Below are 23,944 nucleotides of genomic sequence, written 5' to 3' on the forward strand. Positions count from 1 at the left end.
TGGAGGCAATTGCTGCTGGTCAATGTCTCCACGGAGGAATTGATTATAATTCATTTTAATGAACATCATCTTCTCCACATTTTCTGGATGTAACCTCGTACGCCGATTGCTGACAAGGTGAGCGGCGGCACTAAACACTCTTTCGGAGTACACACTTGTGGGAGGGCAACTTAGGTAGAATAAAGCCAGTTTGTGCAAGGGCCTCCAAATTGCCTCTTTTTCCTGCCAGTATAAGTACGGACTGTGTGACGTGCCTACTTGGATGCGGTCACTCATATAATCCTCCACCATTCTTTCAATGTTGAGAGAATCATATGCAGTGACAGTAGACGACATGTCCGTAATCGTTGTCAGGTCCTTCAGTCTGGACCAGATGTCAGCATCAGCAGTCACTCCAGACTGCCCTGCATCACCGCCAGCGGGTGGGCTCGGAATTCTGAGCCTTTTCCTCGCACCCCCAGTTGCGGGAGAATGTGAAGGAGGAGATGTTGACAGGTCGCGTTCCGCTTGACTTGACAATTTTCTCACCAGCAGGTCTTTCAACCCCAGCAGACTTGTGTCTGCCGGAAAGAGAGATCCAAGGTAGGCTTTAAATCTAGGATCGAGCACGGTGGCCAAAATGTAGTGCTCTGATTTCAACAGATTGACCACCCGTGAATCCTTGTTAAGCGAATTAAGGGCTCCATCCACAAGTCCCACATGCCTAGCGGAATCGCTCCGTGTTAGCTCCTCCTTCAATGTCTCCAGCTTCTTCTGCAAAAGCCTGATGAGGGGAATGATCTGACTCAGGCTGGCAGTGTCTGAACTGACTTCACGTGTGGCAAGTTCAAAGGGCATCAGAACCTTGCACAACGTTGAAATCATTCTCCACTGCGCTTGAGACAGGTGCATTCCACCTCCTATATCGTGCTCAATTGTATAGGCTTGAATGGCCTTTTGCTGCTCCTCCAACCTCTGAAGCATATAGAGGGTTGAATTCCACCTCGTTACCACTTCTTGCTTCAGATGATGGCAGGGCAGGTTCAGTAGTTTTTGGTGGTGCTCCAGTCTTCTGTACGTGGTGCCTGTACGCCGAAAGTGTCCCGCAATTCTTCTGGCCACCGACAGCATCTCTTGCACGCCCCTGTCGTTTTTTAAATAATTCTGCACCACCAAATTCAAGGTATGTGCAAAACATGGGACGTGCTGGAATTTGCCCATATTTAATGCACACACAATATTGCTGGCGTTGTCCGATGCCACAAATCCACAGGAGAGTCCAATTGGGGTAAGCCATTCCGCGATGATCTTCCTCAGTTGCCGTAAGAGGTTTTCAGCTGTGTGCGTATTCTGGAAACCGGTGATACAAAGCGTAGCCTGCCTAGGAAAGAGTTGGCGTTTGCGAGATGCTGCTACTGGTGCCGCCGCTGCTGTTCTTGCGGCGGGAGTCCATACATCTACCCAGTGGGCTGTCACAGTCATATAGTCCTGACCCTGCCCTGCTCCACTTGTCCACATGTCCGTGGTTAAGTGGACATTGGGTACAGCTGCATTTTTTAGGACACTGGTGACTCTTTTTCTGAGGTCTGTGTACATTTTCGGTATCGCCTGCCTAGAGAAATGGAACCTAGATGGTATTTGGTACCGGGGACACAGTACCTCCAACAAGTCTCTAGTTGGCTCTGCAGTAATGATGGATACCGGAACCACGTTTCTCACCACCCAGGATGCCAAGGCCTCAGTTATCCGCTTTGCAGTAGGATGACTGCTGTGATATTTCATCTTCCTCGCAAAGGACTGTTGGACAGTCAATTGCTTGGTGGAAGTAGTAAAAGTGGTCTTACGACTTCCCCTCTGGGATGACCATCGACTCCCAGCAGCAACAACAGCAGCGCCAGCAGCAGTAGGCGTTACACGCAAGGATGCATCGGAGGAATCCCAGGCAGGAGAGGAATCGTCATAATTGCCAGTGACATGGCCTGCAGGACTATTGGCATTCCTGGGGAAGGAGGAAATTGACACTGAGGGAGTTGGTGGGGTGGTTTGCGTGAGCTTGGTTACAAGAGGAAGGGATTTACTGGTCAGTGGACTGCTTCCGCTGTCACCCAAAGTTTTTGAACTTGTCACTGACTTATTATGAATGCGCTGCAGGTGACGTATAAGGGAGGATGTTCCGAGGTGGTTAACGTCCTTACCCCTACTTATTACAGCTTGACAAAGGCAACACACGGCTTGACACCTGTTGTCCGCATTTCTGTTGAAATACTTCCACACCGAAGAGCTGATTTTTTTGGTATTTTCACCAGGCATGTCAGTGGCCATATTCCTCCCACGGACAACAGGTGTCTCCCCAGGGTGCCTGACTTAAACAAACCACCTCACCATCAGAATCCTCCTGGTCAATTTCCTCCCCAGCGCCAGCAACACCCATATCCTCCTCATCCTGGTGTACTTCAACACTGACATCTTCAATCTGACTATCAGGAACTGGACTGCGGGTGCTCCTTCCAGCACTTGCAGGGGGCGTGCAAATGGTGGAAGGCGCATGCTCTTCACGTCCAGTGTTGGGAAGGTCAGGCATCGCAACCGACACAATTGGACTCTCCTTGTGGATTTGGGATTTCGAAGAACGCACAGTTCTTTGCGGTGCTTTTGCCAGCTTGAGTCTTTTCAGTTTTCTAGCGAGAGGCTGAGTGCTTCCATCCTCATGTGAAGCTGAACCACTAGCCATGAACATAGGCCAGGGCCTCAGCCGTTCCTTGCCACTCCGTGTGGTAAATGGCATATTGGCAAGTTTACGCTTCTCCTCCGACAATTTTATTTTAGGTTTTGGAGTCCTTTTTTTACTGATATTTGGTGTTTTGGATTTGACATGCTCTGTACTATGACATTGGGCATCGGCCTTGGCAGACGACGTTGCTGGCATTTCATCGTCTCGGCCATGACTAGTGGCAGCAGCTTCAGCACGAGGTGGAAGTGGATCTTGATCTTTCCCTAATTTTGGAACCTCAACATTTTTGTTCTCCATATTTTAATAGGCACAACTAAAAGGCACCTCAGGTAAACAATGGAGATGGATGGATACTAGTATACTTATGGATGGACTGCCGAGTGCCGACACAGAGGTAGCTACAGCCGTGGACTAACGTACTGTGTCTGCTGCTAATATAGACTGGATGATTGATAATGAGATGAAATCAATATATATATGTATGTATATATAATATCACTAGTACTGCAGCCGGACAGGTAGATAATATATTTATTAGGTAATGATGACTGATGACGGACCTGCTGGACACTGTCAGCTCAGCAGCACCGCAGACTGCTACAGTAAGCTACTATACTATAGTAGTATGTACAAAGAAGAACGAAAAAAAAAAACCACGGGTAGGTGGTATACAATTATGGATGGACTGCTGAGTGCCGACACAGAGGTAGCTACAGCCGTGGACTAACGTACTGTGTCTGCTGCTAATATAGACTGGATGATTGATAATGAGATGAAATCAATATATATATGTATGTATATATAATATCACTAGTACTGCAGCCGGACAGGTAGATAATATATTTATTAGGTAATGATGACTGATGACGGACCTGCTGGACACTGTCAGCTCAGCAGCACCGCAGACTGCTACAGTAAGCTACTATACTATAGTAGTATGTACAAAGAAGAAAGAAAAAAAAAAACCACGGGTAGGTGGTATACAATTATGGATGGACTGCTGAGTGCCGACACAGAGGTAGCTACAGCCGTGGACTAACGTACCGTGTCTGCTGCTAATATAGACTGGATGATTGATAATGAGATGAAATCAATATATATATGTATGTATATATAATATCACTAGTACTGCAGCCGGACAGGTAGATAATATATTTATTAGGTAATGATGACTGATGACGGACCTGCTGGACACTGTCAGCTCAGCAGCACCGCAGACTGCTACAGTAAGCTACTATACTCTATAGTAGTATGTACAAAGAAGAAAGAAAAAAAAAAAACCACGGGTAGGTGGTATACAATTATGGATGGACTGCCGAGTGCCGACACAGAGGTAGCTACAGCCGTGGACTAACGTACTGTGTCTGCTGCTAATATAGACTGGATGATTGATAATGAGATGAAATCAATATATATATGTATGTATATATAATATCACTAGTACTGCAGCCGGACAGGTAGATAATATATTTATTAGGTAATGATGACTGATGACGGACCTGCTGGACACTGTCAGCTCAGCAGCACCGCAGACTGCTACAGTAAGCTACTATACTATAGTAGTATGTACAAAGAAGAACGAAAAAAAAAACCACGGGTAGGTGGTATACAATTATGGATGGACTGCTGAGTGCCGACACAGAGGTAGCTACAGCCGTGGACTAACGTACTGTGTCTGCTGCTAATATAGACTGGATGATTGATAATGAGATGAAATCAATATATATATGTATGTATATATAATATCACTAGTACTGCAGCCGGACAGGTAGATAATATATTTATTAGGTAATGATGACTGATGACGGACCTGCTGGACACTGTCAGCTCAGCAGCACCGCAGACTGCTACAGTAAGCTACTATACTATAGTAGTATGTACAAAGAAGAAAGAAAAAAAAAAACCACGGGTAGGTGGTATACAATTATGGATGGACTGCTGAGTGCCGACACAGAGGTAGCTACAGCCGTGGACTAACGTACCGTGTCTGCTGCTAATATAGACTGGATGATTGATAATGAGATGAAATCAATATATATATGTATGTATATATAATATCACTAGTACTGCAGCCGGACAGGTAGATAATATATTTATTAGGTAATGATGACTGATGACGGACCTGCTGGACACTGTCAGCTCAGCAGCACCGCAGACTGCTACAGTAAGCTACTATACTCTATAGTAGTATGTACAAAGAAGAAAGGAAAAAAAAAAACCACGGGTAGGTGGTATACAATTATGGATGGACTGCCGAGTGCCGACACAGAGGTAGCTACAGCCGTGGACTAACGTACTGTGTCTGCTGCTAATATAGACTGGATGATTGATAATGAGATGAAATCAATATATATATGTATGTATATATAATATCACTAGTACTGCAGCCGGACAGGTAGATAATATATTTATTAGGTAATGATGACTGATGACGGACCTGCTGGACACTGTCAGCTCAGCAGCACCGCAGACTGCTACAGTAAGCTACTATACTCTATAGTAGTATGTACAAAGAAGAAAGAAAAAAAAAAAACCACGGGTAGGTGGTATACAATTATGGATGGACTGCCGAGTGCCGACACAGAGGTAGCTACAGCCGTGGACTAACGTACTGTGTCTGCTGCTAATATAGAGTCTAGACTGGATGATAAATTATTGATAATGAGATGAAATCAATATAATATCACTAGTACTGCAGCCGGACAGGTACTATATATATTTATTATGTAATGACTGATGACGGACCTGCTGGACACTGTCAGGTCAGCACAGCACCGCAGACTGCTACAGTAAGCTACTATAGTAGTATGTATAAAGAAGAATGAAAAAAAAAAAAAAACACGGGTAGGTGGTATACAATATTATATATATATATATTATATACAATTTTATATATATATATATATATATATATATATATATTAAACTGGTGGTGATTGATTATTAAACTGGTGGTCACTTCAGGACAGGTCACGTTGCTTGCAACTTGCAACTAGTACTCCGAGGCCTAAGCAGACAATCACAAAATATATTATTATACTGGTGGTCAGTGTGGTCACAACAATGGCAGTGTGGCACTGACTCTGGCAGCAAAAGTGTGCACTGTACGTTATATGTACTCCTGAGTCCTGCTCTCAGACTCTAACTGCTCCCCACTGTCAGTGTCTCCCCCACAAGTCAGATAATACACTTACAGTCACACTATCTAATCTATAAATATCACTTCAGCAAGTAGTATAGTAGTATACAGTAGTACTCCTCCTAATAATGCTCCCCGAAAATACTGTGTCTCTCTCTTCTCTAAACGGAGAGGACGCCAGCCACGTCCTCTCCCTATGACTCTCAATGCACGTGTGAAAATGGCGGCGACGCGCGGCTCCTTATATAGAATCCGAGTCTCGCGATAGAATCCGAGCCTCGCGAGAATCCGACAGCGTGATGATGACGTTCGGGCGCGCTCGGGTTAGCCGAGCAAGGCGGGAAGATCCGAGCCTGCTCGGACCCGTGTAAAAAACCTGAAGTTCGGGCGGGTTCGGATTCAGAGGAACCGAACCCGCTCATCTCTAGTTAGAACGTGAGGTCAATGTGTCGAGAATTGAGAGGAGAAAAGCCTTCTGTTCTGTACATACTGTATATTTATCTGTATCTTAGACACAGCTGTCTTACTTGGAATAGCTCTAGTCAATGTAATAAATAAGGAATGTGAAGCAAAGGGCTTAAGAAAGTCAGTTGCAAAATACTAGATAGTGAATCATGGAAGATAAGGAATAAAGAAAAAAGGCAGATAAGGAAGGTAAGAGTTTTAAGTAAGAAAGTTGGTTTTTACCAGCTGCCTATTTTCCCTACACCACCCAAGTGACATAGCACATAGTGGGGCTGATTCAAAGATGGATGCAGCCACGCATCTGTACGCAGCGGCCGTGTCCATCTGGTCTGCACACGTACACTGGCCACAGTGCACGTGCGTGACCCTTCTCCTTGCAGCCGCATCCTGGAAGGATTTGGCTGCAAAGTGATTAACAGCTGCAGGCGTTTGGGGGGCGGGATGCACTGTTTCGCAGAAATGCAGGCCAAATTGGGTGTGCCGGGAGTGTTTATGGGGTGGCTGCGTGACGTCACATCGCTGTTTCGATAGAAAAAAATGGAGGCGGACCACCTGTCAGCGCAGCCAGGCTGCGCTGCAAGGGGTCAAACTTAATATGATGCGTCCGTGCATCGTTAGGCAGCAACACACATGCTGGGTGGCCTTGCCCTGCGCTGGGCGGCCCCCAGCATGTGAGGAGATGGACACAGATCTTGTTGCGTATGCAGCGATCTGCGTCTATCTCTGAATCAGGTCTAGTTTGCAGTTTCAGCTTCCTTGTCAATGAGCAGATGAGGAAGCTCAATGGAGACAATTGTGTATGATTAAGTAAGCAACTAACATTAATAAGTCTCTTATAGGGGCAATATTATCTTATGGGGCAAAATTAACGTATCATTTTCATTTATAAGATGGGTAAATTAATTAATTGCAAAATGGTGACAATAAAAATGTATTTATGACGAGGGCAAAAAAATATTATTTAATGGCTCTATCAATGTTGCCCACTTCATAAAATCAGTGGATTGGTTGTGAGAGGGTGGCCTGCTCTTCTCTGAGACCAGGAGAACTATTCTATATTCTGGATACTCAAGACGTTCCAGGAGGGAAGGCTAGTATGCTTGCAGTGAGATACAGATAGTTACTGAGAGCCTTTCTGTAATGGTTCCAGGAAGAACTGCTCAGTCCCATATTGTATTTGAGATATAAACCAGCATATGAGAATAAAATAAAACTGCAGCATAAAAAAGATCTAACAGACTGGCTTACTCAAGTGTCTAAGTCATATTTACATGAGAAAGTACGAATACTCTGTTGCAATACAGCCCTACTTTTCTCCAAAAGTACCTGTATTTTCAGGCAGACGTGTGCAAAGATAGTGTCTGTTGGGGTACACTGTACAATACTGTGAACTGACTGCTGGAGAATTTTGGAGCAATGATCTCCACTTTACATAGCCTATTACTTATAGCTTAAATACTTTATATTCCAACCTATGAGATGTCCGAGATCAGGGGGCAGAATTAACGGGTGTAGTATGGTATGCCGGCGGTCGGGCTTCCGGCGACCAGCATACCGGCGCCGCGGACCCGACCGCCGGCATGCCGACAGTGTGGCGAGCGCAAATGAGCCCCTTGCGGGCTCGCTGCGCTCGCCACGCTGCGAGCACGGTTTATTCTCCCTCCAGGGGGGTCGTGGACCCCCACGAGGGAGAATAAGTGTCAGTATGCTGGCTGTCGGGATTCCGGCGCCGGTATACTGTGCGCCGGGATCCCAACAGCCGGCATACTGAAGACCACCCGAATTAACAATGAGTGATATTCTTTTTATGATTTGTTACGAATGTTAAATGGTGCTCCAGTCAATCATCTCCTGTCATTTTTTTTAAAACATGACAGTTAGGAGCTGATTGGCTGGAGCACCACTTTACATTCAGAACGAATGATAACAATAATATCACTCATTGTTAAATCTGCCCCCAGGTCTCATCCTCTCATCTTAATGTGGAGGATTTTGCATCATACTTATGAAGCCTTGCGTAAATGTACATGTCTAGAAGCACTAAAGTGGCATATCTATAAAGGGCACAGAGTTGCAGCGCACATGGGCCCATGGTCCGGGGGAGTCCCAAGCCTTACATCCCGCACTCAGGAATGATACACTACTGTGCCTGTCCATCCCCCAATCATATGCATGTGTCTTTTGGGCAACATCTACTTCCACAGATGGCACTTCCACAGGTGCTAGCAATGACCCTGGCACCGGTATGATGACAAAAAAGTACCAGTACTCACCTAAACTACTAAATGTCTTGTGGCCAGGTTAGTGTCCCCCTGGCCTATTTACTAGCTGGAAAGGACTAGTTTAGTAATAAAAGTTCCAGGTAGGAGTATTAAAATATATTAGTGATGACAGTATCAGAAATTCCTGTTATCAGGAAGAAAAAAGAAGGTGGTACTGTACTTAGTACCATTAAGTATCATCACAGATAAAAGCACTGAGTATAAAATTGTGTGTAGACTCATGCAGAGTTAAAAGAAAATAAGCAAAAATAAAAAAAGGGAGAAAGCTAGTATTATGGCCAGGATAGCATTATAAAAAAGTTGATATATAATTTATACCTGTGAATAATATCTAGTGATAAGGAATGGGTGCTATATAAAGTGTGTTATAAGGCAGAGTACTGTAGATAGGCATATAGATCTGATACCGTTCCGGTGCTCTGCACAGCACTCACCTCTCACTAAGTACAGCTTGATATTTGTTAAAAAAGTGGAATAGATCAGCAATATAATTGCATTATTTATGAGCTCTATGGTCATTCATCCTTTGAAAAATGCTTGTGTATATTCCTGATCCATTCAACAAAGGGATCAATGTGTGTTCATTGAAATACATTTATCTAAGAGCATGAATCTGTAATAGGTGTTTTGCAAATCATGGTATATTTATCTACCCATCTGCAACATAATTGTAATTTACATTTGTAATATACAGTACACTCAACTGCATTTTACTTATGTGTAAGAAAAATAAAGGAGTTTCATTTTTAGTTTTGTAGCTGATTTGGTGAGAATTATATATATAAGAAAATGGTACCAGAGGCGAAAACCCACCGTGTCTCCAATTTTGAGGCCTGAGCAGGATTTCAGGCCTGGTATGACCTCGTTGTTGGTGCAGGTGGCGTTGAATGAGAGTGACAGTTCCTCTGGGAGATCACGGATTTCAAGTTCTACCTTCGACCGAATCTTCTGCGCTCACAATACAATTGAGAGAGGAGAGAAACTCAGACACCACACAAACTTAAATCAAGATGAGTAATGTGTAGAGAAAAAAATATTAGAAGTGAAGAACATTACAAATTAAAACGGTTGGGGATGAAAGAGCAACTAGAGTGAAGTTAAAATGAGAGTCTATGATGAAACAATGAGAAAGACAATGAAAGAAGGATGGAAAAAAGGGTAAGTTGGTTTTTAAGGTCGTACCTCATAAGATTCCACAATTAGCTGTATAACATTCCCAGAATTCCTGGACAATGTACCTACAGTCGTCCCAGGAATCAACTCACTGTATTTCTAGGAGAAATACATTAACATTAACAGCAGAAGGATACTGTACACAAATAAGTCAATGGTTCAGACAAAAATATTATTTTTGGGTCACAGTAAGTTCATTAAAGAAAAGTGCATCTTCTCTGCCAACGATGGTGGAGAAAGATCAGACCTTTGCCATAGATGTTAAAAACATTGATGGCTGCTAACATTGATGGTGGCAAACCCTAGTGGAACCAAAATTCTAAGAATCTATATTATCTCCTGCATGCCATTATGGATCACAGCACCATGGGCCTACTTTATAAGACGTTAACAATACCGATATAGTTTTTTCTAAAAAAATTACATTTACAAGCTCTCCTCTTGATAATTAGAATTCATGTATTTATCTTATTGATCTACTATAATTGTAAAATATGCCCAAAAGTTCTACTTTTTTTTTTTGCCATCAAAAGGAACTTATTGCTTTAGGGTAGTGTGCCCAAATTTTGTAACGGTTAATACAGTGTGGTTCCCAAACCTTTTTGAAACATGGTGCCCTAGAGTGTCAGAATGTTTTTCACAGCAGCCATAGGTCAAAAGTTTCTTATTGAGAGTTTAGAAGGAAATAGTAAATGAAGTAAATTGTGTTCATACTGTATGTCATCCTTAGGTTCAACTGTGTGGTGAGGGATTTGCTTCTGTTTGTCCACATATTTTATGATTGGCAGCCACCAGCACTGGTTTTGCCTATAACACTGAAAATAAATCATTTGAATTTGGTCCTGGATCACCAACCCGGGGCACTCCTGCAAGTGTCCCGAGGCACCCCAGGATGCCTATGCACACAGTTTGAGAACCACTAGATTAAGGTATATGTTTTTTTTCAAACCTTGTAGAGTGCCAGGACCTCTTCAGTGACAGCAAAAACAAGATTGATGTTTTTCTGTGAGAGTTTTTCTGTCATCAGCCCAAGGGATGGGTAATCCTAGGGATGAAAGAAAGGGATAGAGGATAGTAACAGAGATATGTAATCTATGTAGCAATCAGTGTAAATGTGGCCACAGATTATTTCATCAGCTTGTATTGGTTATTCAGTGATCTGAATTCATAAAACAAAGTATCTATTGTCAGCTAATGACTCTACATCTGTGATAGCAGAAGAGATAAAAAAAAAAAACAGTTCAAAAATTACCTTGGAACGACCATATAACTCATACCACAGTTGTCGTCCCCCACTTGCCTACATGCACTCAGACCCAGCACGTGTACTCCAAAACTCCACCACATGCCCCTCAGACCTACCCACATGCACTTCATATAGCCATCAGACCTCAACGCATGCCCATCAGACATTCATCCCAAATATCACCACAAAACAAAGCAGAGAATAGGTGAGATTGGCAGCAGCAGGCTGGGGTCTGTATGTGAAGGATCACTAGGCCAGTGAAGGCTTGTTGGGTCACCTATTGCTAACTACTGCTCTATGTACACCAATGTTTCAAAAGGCTATGTACAATGGTATAATATGGCTTTCTTGGACGTTTGGCAACTAGGTAGTGACACAGCAAGCCTTCCATCCTACAATTTTTGTCAAGTCAACTGTACTGCCAATAAATTCTTCTATTTTCATATATGATATCAGCAGAAGTATATTAAAAATGCTTTGAAAAACTACTTTAAAGATGTGCTTTATCTATACCTGAAATGATACTGTATCAACGTTTTCTTTTAAATAACATTAGATGTGTGTGATCTATGGTAATTCTCCTGCTGAAGAAGGTTGAAATTGTGTCAAAAGTTTTTCATGAATTCTCTCATTGATCTCATTGTGTGGATCATACATTTCAAATAACTTCTGCTCCCCACTATACTAGAATTAACCATTGATCAAATGCCAAAAGGTAAGGGTCTGACAAATGGTATTTGTACCAGATATCAGTTCAATTGTGTTTTTCATAATTTGGGATAGGAGGATGTCCATTAATAGATCTGGAATAAAAGTAGCATCCACCATTCCTTCCTTACCAGGGTGGTAGACAGTATGTAATGGTTGTCCTCTCCTAGGTGACACTGTCCATCATTGGGATGGACAATACCTGCAATCCTTCCATCCAAGGCAATGTGTGTTCTGGAATCTGTGGTAAAAACCAGTAGATGGGAAGACTCATTTCTCCAGCCAATCCTTTCCTGTCAAGGACAAAAACAACCTCAGTCTTTACTTTAGTTTGGTGCTCACATCTCTCAAAGTTTCCTATCAGCTCTCCTTGCTTACATCACACACTGCAGCCTGCATCACTGCGTCAAATCCACCCTCCGGGGCATCACGGTTCCGGGAAACACTCTGCTTTCCAACCTCTTGGTTAAAACGTTCAACCTCATTTGTAAGGGTCAAAACATGCTTATAGCCGAAGGTGGGCAAACAGACGGTATGAATACTGTGGACAAAAAGAGTGGAGGAGTTATTCAAATGTCAAACTAACTTTTTAACTATTTACTTGGGCATTTAATTTAGGCTTTTCATTAATGTTCACTAGTGCTCTAAAATGATCTTTACTGTTATCACTACATCTTTGTAGTCGTTAGTATGAATGTTGTGTAACAGTCCTGGTTCTTTTTTATCAATAAAATATTTAAATATGTTTTACAGAATACTCTAAATATTGTCTTTTGAAATATATTAGGCAGTTACACAGTAAGTGGTTAATTTGCACAATAAAATCTATAATACTCATATTAACTAGCAAGGAATGAGGGATTTCACCTTTTTCTCGGCTGCCCATCATTTCTATTCTAGAGCTGATCTCAGCCTCAACATACTAAATTTGTTAAAATACTGATTACATGGTCTCTGGGATTCTCAACCACACAAAGCTCCCCTGAGGTCCTGGCGACTCTCAGATCACCTTTTAAAATCTCCTAACATGCTACAAGCTCTGACTGACTCCCTACATCTCTATAAGAACACAAATGCCCCCAATTATACGTATATCCATTTACCTATTGATGTGCTCTGAAGTTGGTCCTTCTTGTACTGCCATTCAAAATGGTGCCCAATTAAAAAACTATTCTTAAAACTATTAGGGGTCTATGTACTAAACCTTGGAGACAGATAAAGTGGAGAGAGACAAAGTACCAGCCAATCAGCTCCTAACTGCCATGTCACAGGCTGTGTTTGAAAAATTAGGGCTAGAAGCTGGTTGGCTGGTACTTTATCTCTCCCCATCTTATCTCTTTCCCAGGCTTAAGCTGGGTACACACTAGGCAATACTGTATGTCTTCTGATCCAGCAGATCGGAGGGCATATCGGGCACATCGTCTAGTGTGTACTATACCCACTACTGCATGCTCCTGCGGGTCGTTTGCCCGGTCGTCACGTCAGGTATGCTCCACACGGGACGACCCAGCAAAAGACAGGATACAGGTGAATACGAGTGTGAGCGATATAACGCCCGGTCGTGCAATATATCGTTCAGTGTGTATGGGACGGCTGATGTATCGTTACATTGGTTGTCCCATCGGCTGGGGACACACAGCGTTTAGTGTGTTCCGACTTTAGTACACAGACCCCTTACGGAGACTTACTCCTACAGTGCGAAGAGAACAGGTTGATCGGGTCCGGAGCTGACGTCATATACCCTCCCTGAAAACGCTCGGGAAAGCCTGCGTTTTCCCTGACACTCCCAGAAAACAGTAAGTTACCACCCACAAATGGCCTTTTCCTGTCAATCAGAATGCAAATGTCTGTGCGATTGACATTTTTGTACCAGCTTGTCGCTGTTCGGCGATGCTTGTTGTTATTTGGCGATGAGCGTGCGCTTTGCGGTGCATATGCATGCACAGTCTATCAATAATTGCCTGCTGTGTCAAAAAAGCACAGCAGCGATGAATGTCTGAGCCCTAAGCTCCATCACAGGTATTACACAGCTGGTAATAAAGCCAGTAGACTTCTTACCAGGAATTTACAGGGCCAAAGACATTTCAATAACTCAAACCCATTTGCGACCACCGGGGATGAAAACACCTAAGTCCTCCTACACATAGCTAATGTTTTTTCTTATTATTATATCCAGGTATATAACTTACATTCTCATCCAACTCCGCAGCTCTCAACCAACAGTATATCTTCTTTCCTTTATGACCTGAATTTGACCTCTGTAATGCTTATCCTCTTTACATAACCCCTGGACTTCAGACAAGTCTCTCCAAGAAATTATGCTAGTGTATATTTGGAATAAAAAAAACCTGTACATATGTCTTACACAGGAGCGGCTCTTGCCGCTGACTATCAGGCTTTTTGCCCGGGGCGCCGCAGTCCTGAGGGCGCTGGCGCCGCTGCTGCCACCTGACCCTCCCACATGCTGCCGTGCACCAACGGCATAGTGGGAGCGGCCGCAGATGCTAGAGGTCATAATTTAGTGTCTGTGCGGCGCTATGGGAGAGACGTCATGACGTTTCACCCATAGATCCGAGGAGAGGCGGCCGGAGAGGATACTGTCGTTAGGTCAACACCACTTAGTTCGACAGTCATTAGGATGACAGGGTCACTAAGTCGACATGGTCATTAGGTTTACATGTACTAGGTCGATAGGTCAAAAGGTCGACATGAGTTTTTCATATTTTTAAAATTTTTTTGGACTTTTTCATACTTTAGGATCCACGTGGACTACAATTGGGAACGGTAACCTGTGCCGAGCGCAGCGGTAGCGGAGTGAGGCACCTTGCCCGAAGCTCACAGCCATGCGAGGGGACACGGTGCACTAAATGGGGTTCCCCGTCACTTTACGAAGAAAACAACACCCAAAAAAGTTAAAATTACCATGTCGACCTAGTGACCCTGTCGACCTAATGCATTTCGATCTATAGTGGTCGACCTAATGACTGTCGACCTAAGTTGTGTCGACCCAACGACCCATACCCGGCCGGAGACGGCACCAGCGGTCGGAAAGCAGGAGCGGGGCTGGTGAGTATTAATTTTTTTTTTTTTTTGTATGTGCCACTACTAGGGGCATAACTACAGGCGGTCACATCTATAGGGGGGCACATCTACTGAGGGCAAACTACTGGGAGCACAACTACTGAGGGCACAGCTACTGGGGGCAAAAACTACTGGGGGCACAACTACTGAGGGCACAGCTACAGGGGGCAAAACTAATGGGGGCACAACTACTGAGAGCACAACTACAGGGGGCAAAACTACTGGGGGCAAAATTACTGGTGGCAAAACTACAGGGGGCACAGCTACAGGGGGCAAAGCTACAGGGGGCACAACTACTGAGGGCACAGCTACAGGGGGCACAACTCTGCTGAGGGCACAACTACAGGGGGCATAACTGTGGCCACGCCCCTTCCCTATTTTTTTCCGTGCACAAACCCTGTTTTGCCTGGGGGGGGGGAGGGGGGGCGCCAAAGGAAACTTTTGACCTGGGCGTCACAAGGACTAGAACTGGCCCTGGTCTTACAAATGACTCTGCCCAAGAAACAGATAATTTTTATTTCCTCGTTTTCCCTCATATGGCCATGCCTGTATCCTCTCCCAACTATCCGATTTGTTTCTCCGCCCTCCCACCTCTGTACCCTGGGTTGACCTGCTTTGACCTGGGTTGATACAGCAAAATGACTAGTTGACGTTGACACTAGTATTCATTACAACTCCATGGAGCACCGCCGGACCTATAAATTATACTTACCATTCAGATAAGCTTCTTCATGAGAAATAACCAATTTACTATTTATTAACATTTCTTTTTTGATGCTGGCTAATATATATGATATTTTCTCTGACGTCCTAGTGGATGCTGGGGACTCCGTAAGGACCATGGGGATTAGCGGCTCCGCAGGAGACTGGGCACAAAAGTAAAAGCTTTAAGACTACCTGGTGTGCACTGGCTCCTCCCCCTATGACCCTCCTCCAAGCCTCAGTTAGATTTTTGTGCCCGAACGAGAAGGGTGCACACTAGGTGGCTCTCCTGAGCTGCTTAGTGAAAAGTTTAAGTTTAGGTTTTTTATTTTCAGTGAGTCCTGCTGGCAACAGGCTCACTGCATCGAGGGACTAAGGGGAGAAGAAGCGAACTCACCTGCGTGCAGAGTGGATTGGGCTTCTTAGGCTACTGGACATTAGCTCCAGAGGGATCGATCACAGGCCCAGCCATGGATAGGTCCCAGAGCCGCGCCGCCGGCCCCCTTACAGAGCCAGAAGACAGAAGAGGTCCGGAAAATCGGCGGCAGAAGACGTCCTGTCTTCAACAAGGTAGCGCACAGCACTGCAGCTGTGCGCCATTGCTCTCAGCACACTTCACACTCCGGTCACTGAGGGTGCAGGGCGCTGGGGGGGGGGGCGCCCTGAGACGCAATAAAAACACCTTGGATGGCCAAAAAAATGCATCACATATAGCTCCTGAGCTATATGGATGAATTTAACCCCTGCTAGAATACACAGAAAAACGGGAGATAAGGCCGCCGAGAAGGGGGCGGAGCCTATCTCCTCAGCACACTGGCGCCATTTTCCCTCACAGCTCCGTTGGAGGGAAGCTCCCTGGCTCTCCCCTGCAGTCACTACACTACAGAAAGGGTTAAAAAAGAGAGGGGGGCACTAATTACACGCAGTATTAAATAATACAGCAGCTATAAGGGGAAAAACACTTATATAAGGTTATCCCTGTATATATATAGCGCTCTGGTGTGTGCTGGCAAACTCTCCCTCTGTCTCCCCAAAGGGCTAGTGGGGTCCTGTCCTCTATCAGAGCATTCCCTGTGTGTGTGCTGTGTGTCGGTACGTTTGTGTCGACATGTATGAGGAGAAAAATGATGTGGAGACGGAGCAGATTGCCTGTAATAGTGATGTCACCCCCTAGGGGGTCGACACCTGAGTGGATGAACTGTTGGAAGAATTACGTGACAGTGTCAGCTCTGTATAAAAGACAGTGGTTGACATGAGACAGCCGGCTACTCAGCTTGTGCCTGTCCAGACGTCTCATAGGCCGTCAGGGGCTCTAAAGCGCCCGTTACCTCAGATGGCAGATATAGACGCCGACACGGATACTGACTCCAGTGTCGACGGTGAAGAGACAAATGTGACTTCCAGTAGGGCCACACGTTACATGATTGAGGCAATGAAAAATGTTTTACACATTTCTGATAATACGAGTACCACCAAAAAGGGGTATTATGTTCGGTGAGGAAAAACTACCTGTAGTTTTCCTGAATCTGAGAAATTAAATGAGGTGTGTGATGATGCGTGGGTTTCCCCCGATAACAACTGATAATTTCTAAAATGTTATTGGCATTATATCCTTTCCCGCCAGAGGTTAGGGTGCGTTGGGAAACACCCCCTAGGGTGGATGAAGCGCTCACACGCTTGTAAGAACAAGGGCTCTACCCTCTCCTGAGATGGCCGCCCTTAAGGATCCTGCTGATAGAAAGCAGGAGGGTATCCTAAAATGTATTTACACACATACTGGTGTTATACTGCGACCAGCAATCGCCTCAGCCTGGATGTGCAGTGCTGGGTTGGCGTGGTCGGATTCCCTGACTGAAAATATTGATACCCTAGATAGGGACAGTATATTATTGCCTATAGAGCATTTAAAAGATGCATTTCTATATATGCGTGATGCACAGCGGAATATTTGCCGACTGGCATCAAGTCTAAGTGCGTTGTCCTTTTCTGCCAGTAGAGGGTTATGGACACGACAGTGGTCAGGTGATGCGGATTCCAAACGGCATTTGGAAGTATTACCTTATTAAGGGGAGGAGTTATTTGGGGTCGGTCTTTCAGACCTGGTGGCCACGGCAACAGCTGGGAAATCCACGTTTGTACCCCAGGTCGCCTCTCAACATAAGAAGACGCCGTATTATCAGGCGCAGTCCTTTCGTGGGCAAGCGGACAAAAGGTTCCTCATTTCTGCCCTGTGACAGAGGGAGAGAAAAAAGGCTGCAGAAATCAGCCAGTTCCCAGGAACAGAAGCCCTCTCCCGCCTCTGCCAAGCCCTCAGTATGACGCTGGGGCTTTACAAGCAGAATCAGGCACGGTGGGGGCCCGTCTCAATGATTTTCAGCGCGCAGTGGGCTCACTCGCAAGTAGACCCCTGGATCCTTCAGGTGATATCTCAGGGGTACAAATTGGAATTCGAGACGTCTCCCCCTCGCCGTTTCCTAAAGTCGGCTTTACCGATGTCTCCCTCTGACAGGGAGGCAGTTTTGGAAGCCATTCACAAGCTGTATTCCCAGCAGGTGATAATCAAGGTACCCCTCCTGCAACAGGGAACGGGGTATTATTCCACACTGTTGTGGTACCGAAGCCGGACGGCTCGGTGAGACCGATTCTAAATCTAAAATCTTGAACACTTACATACGGAGGTTCAAATTCAAGATTGAGTCACTCAGAGCAGTGATTGCGAACCTGGAAGAAGGGGACTACATGATGTCTCGGGACATCAAGGATGCTTACCTTCATGTCCCAATTTACCCTTCTCACCAAGGGTACCTCAGGTTTGTGGTACAGAACTGTCACTATCAGTTTCAGACGCTGCCGTATGGATGGTCCACGGCACCCCGGGTCTTTACCAAGGTAATGGCCGAAATGATGATACTCCTTCGAAGGAAGGGAATTTTAGTTATTCCTTACTTGGACGATTCCCTGATAAGGGTAAGATCCAGGGAACAGTTGGAGGTTGGTGTAGCACTATCTCAGGTAGTGTTGCGGCAGCACGATTGGATTCTCAATATTCCAGAATCGCAGCTGATTCCGACGACTCGTCTTCTGTTCCTAGGGATGATCCTGGACACAGTCCAGAAAAAGGTGTTTCTCCCGGAGGAGAAAGTCAGGGAGTTATCCGAGCTAGTCGGGAACCTCCTATAATCGAGCCAAGTCTCAGTACATCAATGAAAGGGTTCTGGGAAAAATGGTGGCTTCCTACGAAGCAATCCCATTCGGCAGATTCCACGCAAGAACTTTCCAGTGGGACCTGCTGGACAAATGGTCCGGGTCGCATCTTCAGATGCATCAGCGGATAACCCTGTCACCAAGCACAAGGGTGTCTCTCCTGTGGTGGTTGCAGAGTGCTCATCTTCTAGAGGGCCGCAGATTCGACATTCAGGACTGGGTCCTGGTGACCACGGATGCCAGCCTGCGAGGCTGGGGAGCAGTCACACAGGGAAGGGATTTCCAGAGCTTATGGTCAAGCCTGGAGACATCACTTCACATAAATATCCTGAAGCTAAGGGCCATTTACAATGCTCTAAGCTCAGCAAGACCTCTGCTTCAAGGTCACCCGGAGTTGATCCATTCGGACAACATCACGGCAGTCACCCACGTAAACAGACAGGGTGACACAAGAAGCAGGAGGGCAATGGCAGAAGCTGCAAGGATTCTTCGCTGGGCGGAAAATCATGTGATAGCACTGTCAGCAGTATTCATTCCGGGAGTGGACAACTGGGAAGCAGACTTCCTCAGCAGACACGACCTCCACCCGGGAGAGTGGGGACTTCACCCAGAAGTCTTCCACATGTTTATAAAACTCGACAAGCATTGCGCCAGGTCAAGGGACCCTCAGGCAATAGCTGTAGACGCTCTGGTAACACAGTGGGTGTACCAGTCAGTGTATGTGTTCCCTCCTCTGCCTCTCATACCCAAGGTACTGAGAATCATAAGATGGAGAGGAGTAAGCACTATATTCGTGGCTCTGGATTGGCCAAGAAGGACTTGGTAACCGGAACTTCAAGAGATGCTCACGGAGGATCCGTGGCCTCTACCTCTAAGAAGGGACCTGCTCCAGCAAGGACCCTGTCTGTTCCAAGACTTACCGCGGCTGCGTTTGACGGCATGGCGGTTGAACGCCGGATCCTGAAGGAGAAAGGCATTCCGGATGAAGTCATTCCTATCCTGATCAAAGCCAGGAAGGATATAACCGCAAAACATTATCACCGCATTTGGTGAAAATATGTTGCGTGGTGCGAGGCCAGTAAGGCCCCGACGGAGGAATTTTCAACTAGGTCGATTCCTAAATTTCCTGCAAACAGGAGTGTCTATGGGCCTGAAATTGGGGTCCATTAAGGTTCAAATTTCGGCCCTGTCAATTTTCTTCCAAAAAGAAAAGGGGTACTGTATATACAGCCTCCTTTTGTGCCTCCAGTGGCACTTTGGGATCTCAATGTAGTTTTGGGTTCCAAAAGTCACATTGGTTTGAACCACTTAAATATGTGGAGTTAAAATATCTCACATGGAAAGTGGTCATGCTGTTGGCCCTGGCCTGGGCCAGGTGCGTGTCAGAATTGGCGGCTTTATCCTGTAAAAGCCCTCATCTGATTTTCCATTCGGACAGGGCGGAATTGAGGACTCGTCCTCATTTTCTCCCTAAGGTGGTTTTCAGCGTTTCACCTGAATCAACCTATTGTGGTGCCTGCGGCTACTAGGGACTTGGAGGACTCCAAGTTGCTAGACGTTGTCAGGGCCCTGGAAATATAGGTTTCCAGGACGGCTGGAGTCAGAAAATCTGACTCGTTGTTTATTCTGTATGCACCCAACAAGCTGGGTGCTCCTGCTTCTAAGCAGACTATTGCTCGTTGGATTTGTAGTACAATTCAGCTTGCACATTCTGTGGCAGGCCTGCCACAGCCAAAATCTGTAAAAGCCCATTCCACAAGGAAGGTGGGCTCATCTTGGGCGGCTGCCCGAGGAGTCTCGGCTTTACAACTTTGCCGAGCAGCTACTTGGTCAGGAGCAAATACGTTTGTAAAATTCTACAAATTTGATACCCTGGCTGAGGAGGACCTGGAGTTCTCTCATTTGGTGCTGCAGAGTCATCCGCACTCTCCCGCCCGTTTGGGAGCTTTGGTATAATCCCCATGGTCCTTACAGAGTCCCCAGCATCCACTAGGACGTCAGAGAAAATAAGAATTTACTTACCGATAATTCTATTTCTCGTAGTCCGTAGTGGATGCTGGGCGCCCATCCCAAGTGCGGATTGTCTGCAATACTGGTACATAGTTATTGTTACCAAAAAATCGGGTTATTGCTGTAGTGAGCCATCTTTTCTAGAGGCTCCTCTGTTATCATGCTGTTAACTGGGTTTAGATCACAAGTTATATGGTGTGATTGGTGTGGCTGGTATGAGTCTTACCCGGGATTCAAAATCCTTCCTTATTGTGTACGCTCGTCCGGGCACAGTATCCTAACTGAGGCTTGGAGGAGGGTCATAGGGGGAGGAGCCAGTGCACACCAGGTAGTCTTAAAGCTTTTACTTTTGTGCCCAGTCTCCTGCGGAGCCGCTAATCCCCATGGTCCTTACGGAGTCCCCAGCATCCACTACGGACTACGAGAAATAGAATTATCGGTAAGTAAATTCTTATTTTTTTCTTTCCCCTTTGGGAATGATCCAGTGCGCCAACTTTTACCCCCACAGACCCCTTTTTTTCTCTTGCCTTAATACAGCACAATGCAAGAACATACAGTATAAGACAGAACCAACCAGGAGCGTCTTAATTTAGGTGGCGTGCAGTGTTTACAGTGCGTTTTGTAGTAGTCTTGTAGTGTGGCCAGTGTGGTGATACAGTGGTGTGTAGTGGTACCGCCACTGTTATATGTGGCCCTGGTGAATGCCTAGGGCACAGTCTCTCTCCAAAGTACTCAGGGGCACGTCCTATCTGTCCAAGCATGTGCGGTAAGGCACGCATGCGCAGCAGCATACCTCCGTTACTATGGGGACGCAGAACTTACGAGACATTGCAGAGTGCACTACTCCAACAAATATTTATTTCTGTGTTATTAGATATTTTTACAACTTCTCATACGATTTGTAGAAGAAGGCATCGCCAAAAAGCTGCTTATATACGTCCCAAAAATTGTAATTTTATTATCCCCCTACCTCTCCCACCACCGGACCTTCTTCCCCAAACTCTCCTGCTACCCTGTCCTGCCCTCATTACCCAAATTGTATTACCACTGGGCTTTATCACAGATGTAGCTATACTCATCTCTGCTGCGACGCAGCATGCTGCAACATGGCTTGCTGCATGGCATTCCTGGCTGCGTCTATTCGCAGCCGTCGATCACTCCATTTATTCCTAATGGATTTAACTGAGCGATCGCCGGCTGAGTCACAGCCTGGCACACCATGCAGCAGCCATGATGCAGCATGCCGCATCACAGTATTGCTACATCTGTACCTGACAAAATGTCTGTCAACTGTTACAAACTGTGCACAAATGATATATCCTATCTAATATAAGGCTAATGCTGCTCATCACCTCTATGGAGGAATTCAAGTGTTTTGTGCGCCGGCAACCACCAGATGGCGTTTAACAGAGCAATTAAAGTGTTGCCCTGTTCGGGCACGCACAGCTGCCAGCGCTGACATTACTGTTATGTTGTTCCTTCATTTTGATGGCCTGGTAACTAGTCATAATATAAATACATTTGAGCTCATGAAATCTTTATTTGCCTTCCTCAACCTTCCTTCCTGCTATATTATACATACCCATTTCTATTTCACACTGTCCCCTTTCTGGCCATGCCTTTCTTACTTAATGGTAACATGTAGACCCTAGTGGTGATGATGAAACCCACAACTTATACCTACTGTAGCATACATCATTAACGTGGTTAAACAGTTAACAATGCTATTATTCACAAATTCCTGATCCTGGTTATTATCGCTTAGACAGTAATCCCATGAGTAGGGATTCAGACTGCTTAGTGACCAGGCTTTTCCATCTCATTTGTGGTTTCCCTCCAGGGGATATGTACTATTTTGTGTATTGGATCTCTAATCTTCTTCTGCAGATGAAATATCTCTACAACTTAAACAAGATGTTGACCATGAAGCACTAAAAACTCAGGGCCTAATTCAGACCTGATCGCAGCAGCAACATTTTTATCTAATAGGCAAAACCATGTGCACTGCAGGTGGGGCAGATATAACATGTGCAGAGAGAGATTTGGGTGGGGTGTGTTCAAACTGAGATCTAAATTGCAGTGTAAAAATAAAGCAGCCAGGATTTACCACGCACAGACACAATATAATACCCCTTTCACACCGCACAAATAACCCGGTATCAACCCGGCATATTGCCGGGTCAGTTTGCTACGTGAAAGGGCCATGGTCAAATTCCCGGGTCGCCTGACCCGGTAATTCAACCTGGGAATAAAGCAGTGTTATTCCCGGGTTGAATACCGGGTCAGTGGCAGCGTGAACGGGTTCCTGGGTCCATGCGACCCGGGACCCGCTCACTACACAGGAAGAGGCGGCGCGGAGATGAGCTTATCCTTCAGTGTCACCTCCGCCCCCTGCCACTACGGCAACCGACACGGCATATTGCCGGGCCGGGGAGCCAGCTATTTGGGTCCAATGCCGGATCCCACCTGGGAAGGGCCTGTTTCCAATTCCCAGGAGGGATCAGGCATTGACGATGTGACAGGAGTATTACCCACCCAAATCTAACTCTCTCTCTGCACAGGTTACATCTGCCCACACCTGCAGTGCACATGGGCCCTAATTCCGACTGAATCGCGGAGCAGCAGCAATCGCAGTCTGAAACCCTTTGCGGAGAGCACCCGCTCGCGTGCGCACCCCAGGAGCCCTGTGAGATGCTGATTGACAGGCAGAAGAGGTCACGGGGCAGGAGGGGGCGTGCCAACGGCCTTAGAACGCCGTTGGCGGGACTCGGTCCGGACAACACAGGCGTGTCCGGACCATTACAGGGGCGGGCCGTGGTGGCTGAGTCACGTCACACGCAGCTGCTGCGACCCGGGACGCGGCGGGTAGCCATCTGACAGTGCAGCTAGGCTGTGCAGACAGGGTGCTACTCACCGGGTGCAAAAGAATTGCAAGCGTGCGGGGAAGGGGGGGGGGCAGAGCCAGACATGAGGGGCGGACTAGATTTAGCACATCTACGATCAGATCTGAATTACCCCCATAGTTTTGTCCATTAGAGAAAGATTTTGCTTTTGCGATCAGGTCTGAATTAGGCCCTCAGGGCTGAGACTGAGTTATGGAGAATATAATGAAATTGGCCATTTATGTTACAGATAATGCAAATAGCTATATGTTACTACTCACTTATAGGGGGTAATTCCAAGTTGATCGCAGCAGGAAATTTTTTAGCAGTTGGGCAAAACCA

The 23,944-nt window shown here is 45.7% G+C and overlaps 1 protein-coding gene across 1 annotated transcript in view; it reads right to left on the bottom strand.

Moving 5' to 3' along the window:
- Positions 1-23,944, bottom strand: part of ITGB3 (integrin subunit beta 3) — a 158,169-nt gene that overhangs the window by 72,669 nt on the left and 61,556 nt on the right. Inside the window, exons 5-9 of the mRNA XM_063959453.1 lie at positions 12,102-12,264; positions 11,855-12,016; positions 10,719-10,814; positions 9,779-9,868; positions 9,410-9,544 (exon numbers count right to left, since the gene is read on the bottom strand). Coding sequence (XP_063815523.1) covers positions 9,410-9,544; positions 9,779-9,868; positions 10,719-10,814; positions 11,855-12,016; positions 12,102-12,264 — 646 coding nt within the window. The remainder of the gene's footprint in view (positions 1-9,409; positions 9,545-9,778; positions 9,869-10,718; positions 10,815-11,854; positions 12,017-12,101; positions 12,265-23,944) is intronic.

Source organism: Pseudophryne corroboree, chromosome 3 (genome assembly GCF_028390025.1).
Source record: "Pseudophryne corroboree isolate aPseCor3 chromosome 3, aPseCor3.hap2, whole genome shotgun sequence".
Taxonomy (NCBI): domain Eukaryota; kingdom Metazoa; phylum Chordata; class Amphibia; order Anura; family Myobatrachidae; genus Pseudophryne; species Pseudophryne corroboree.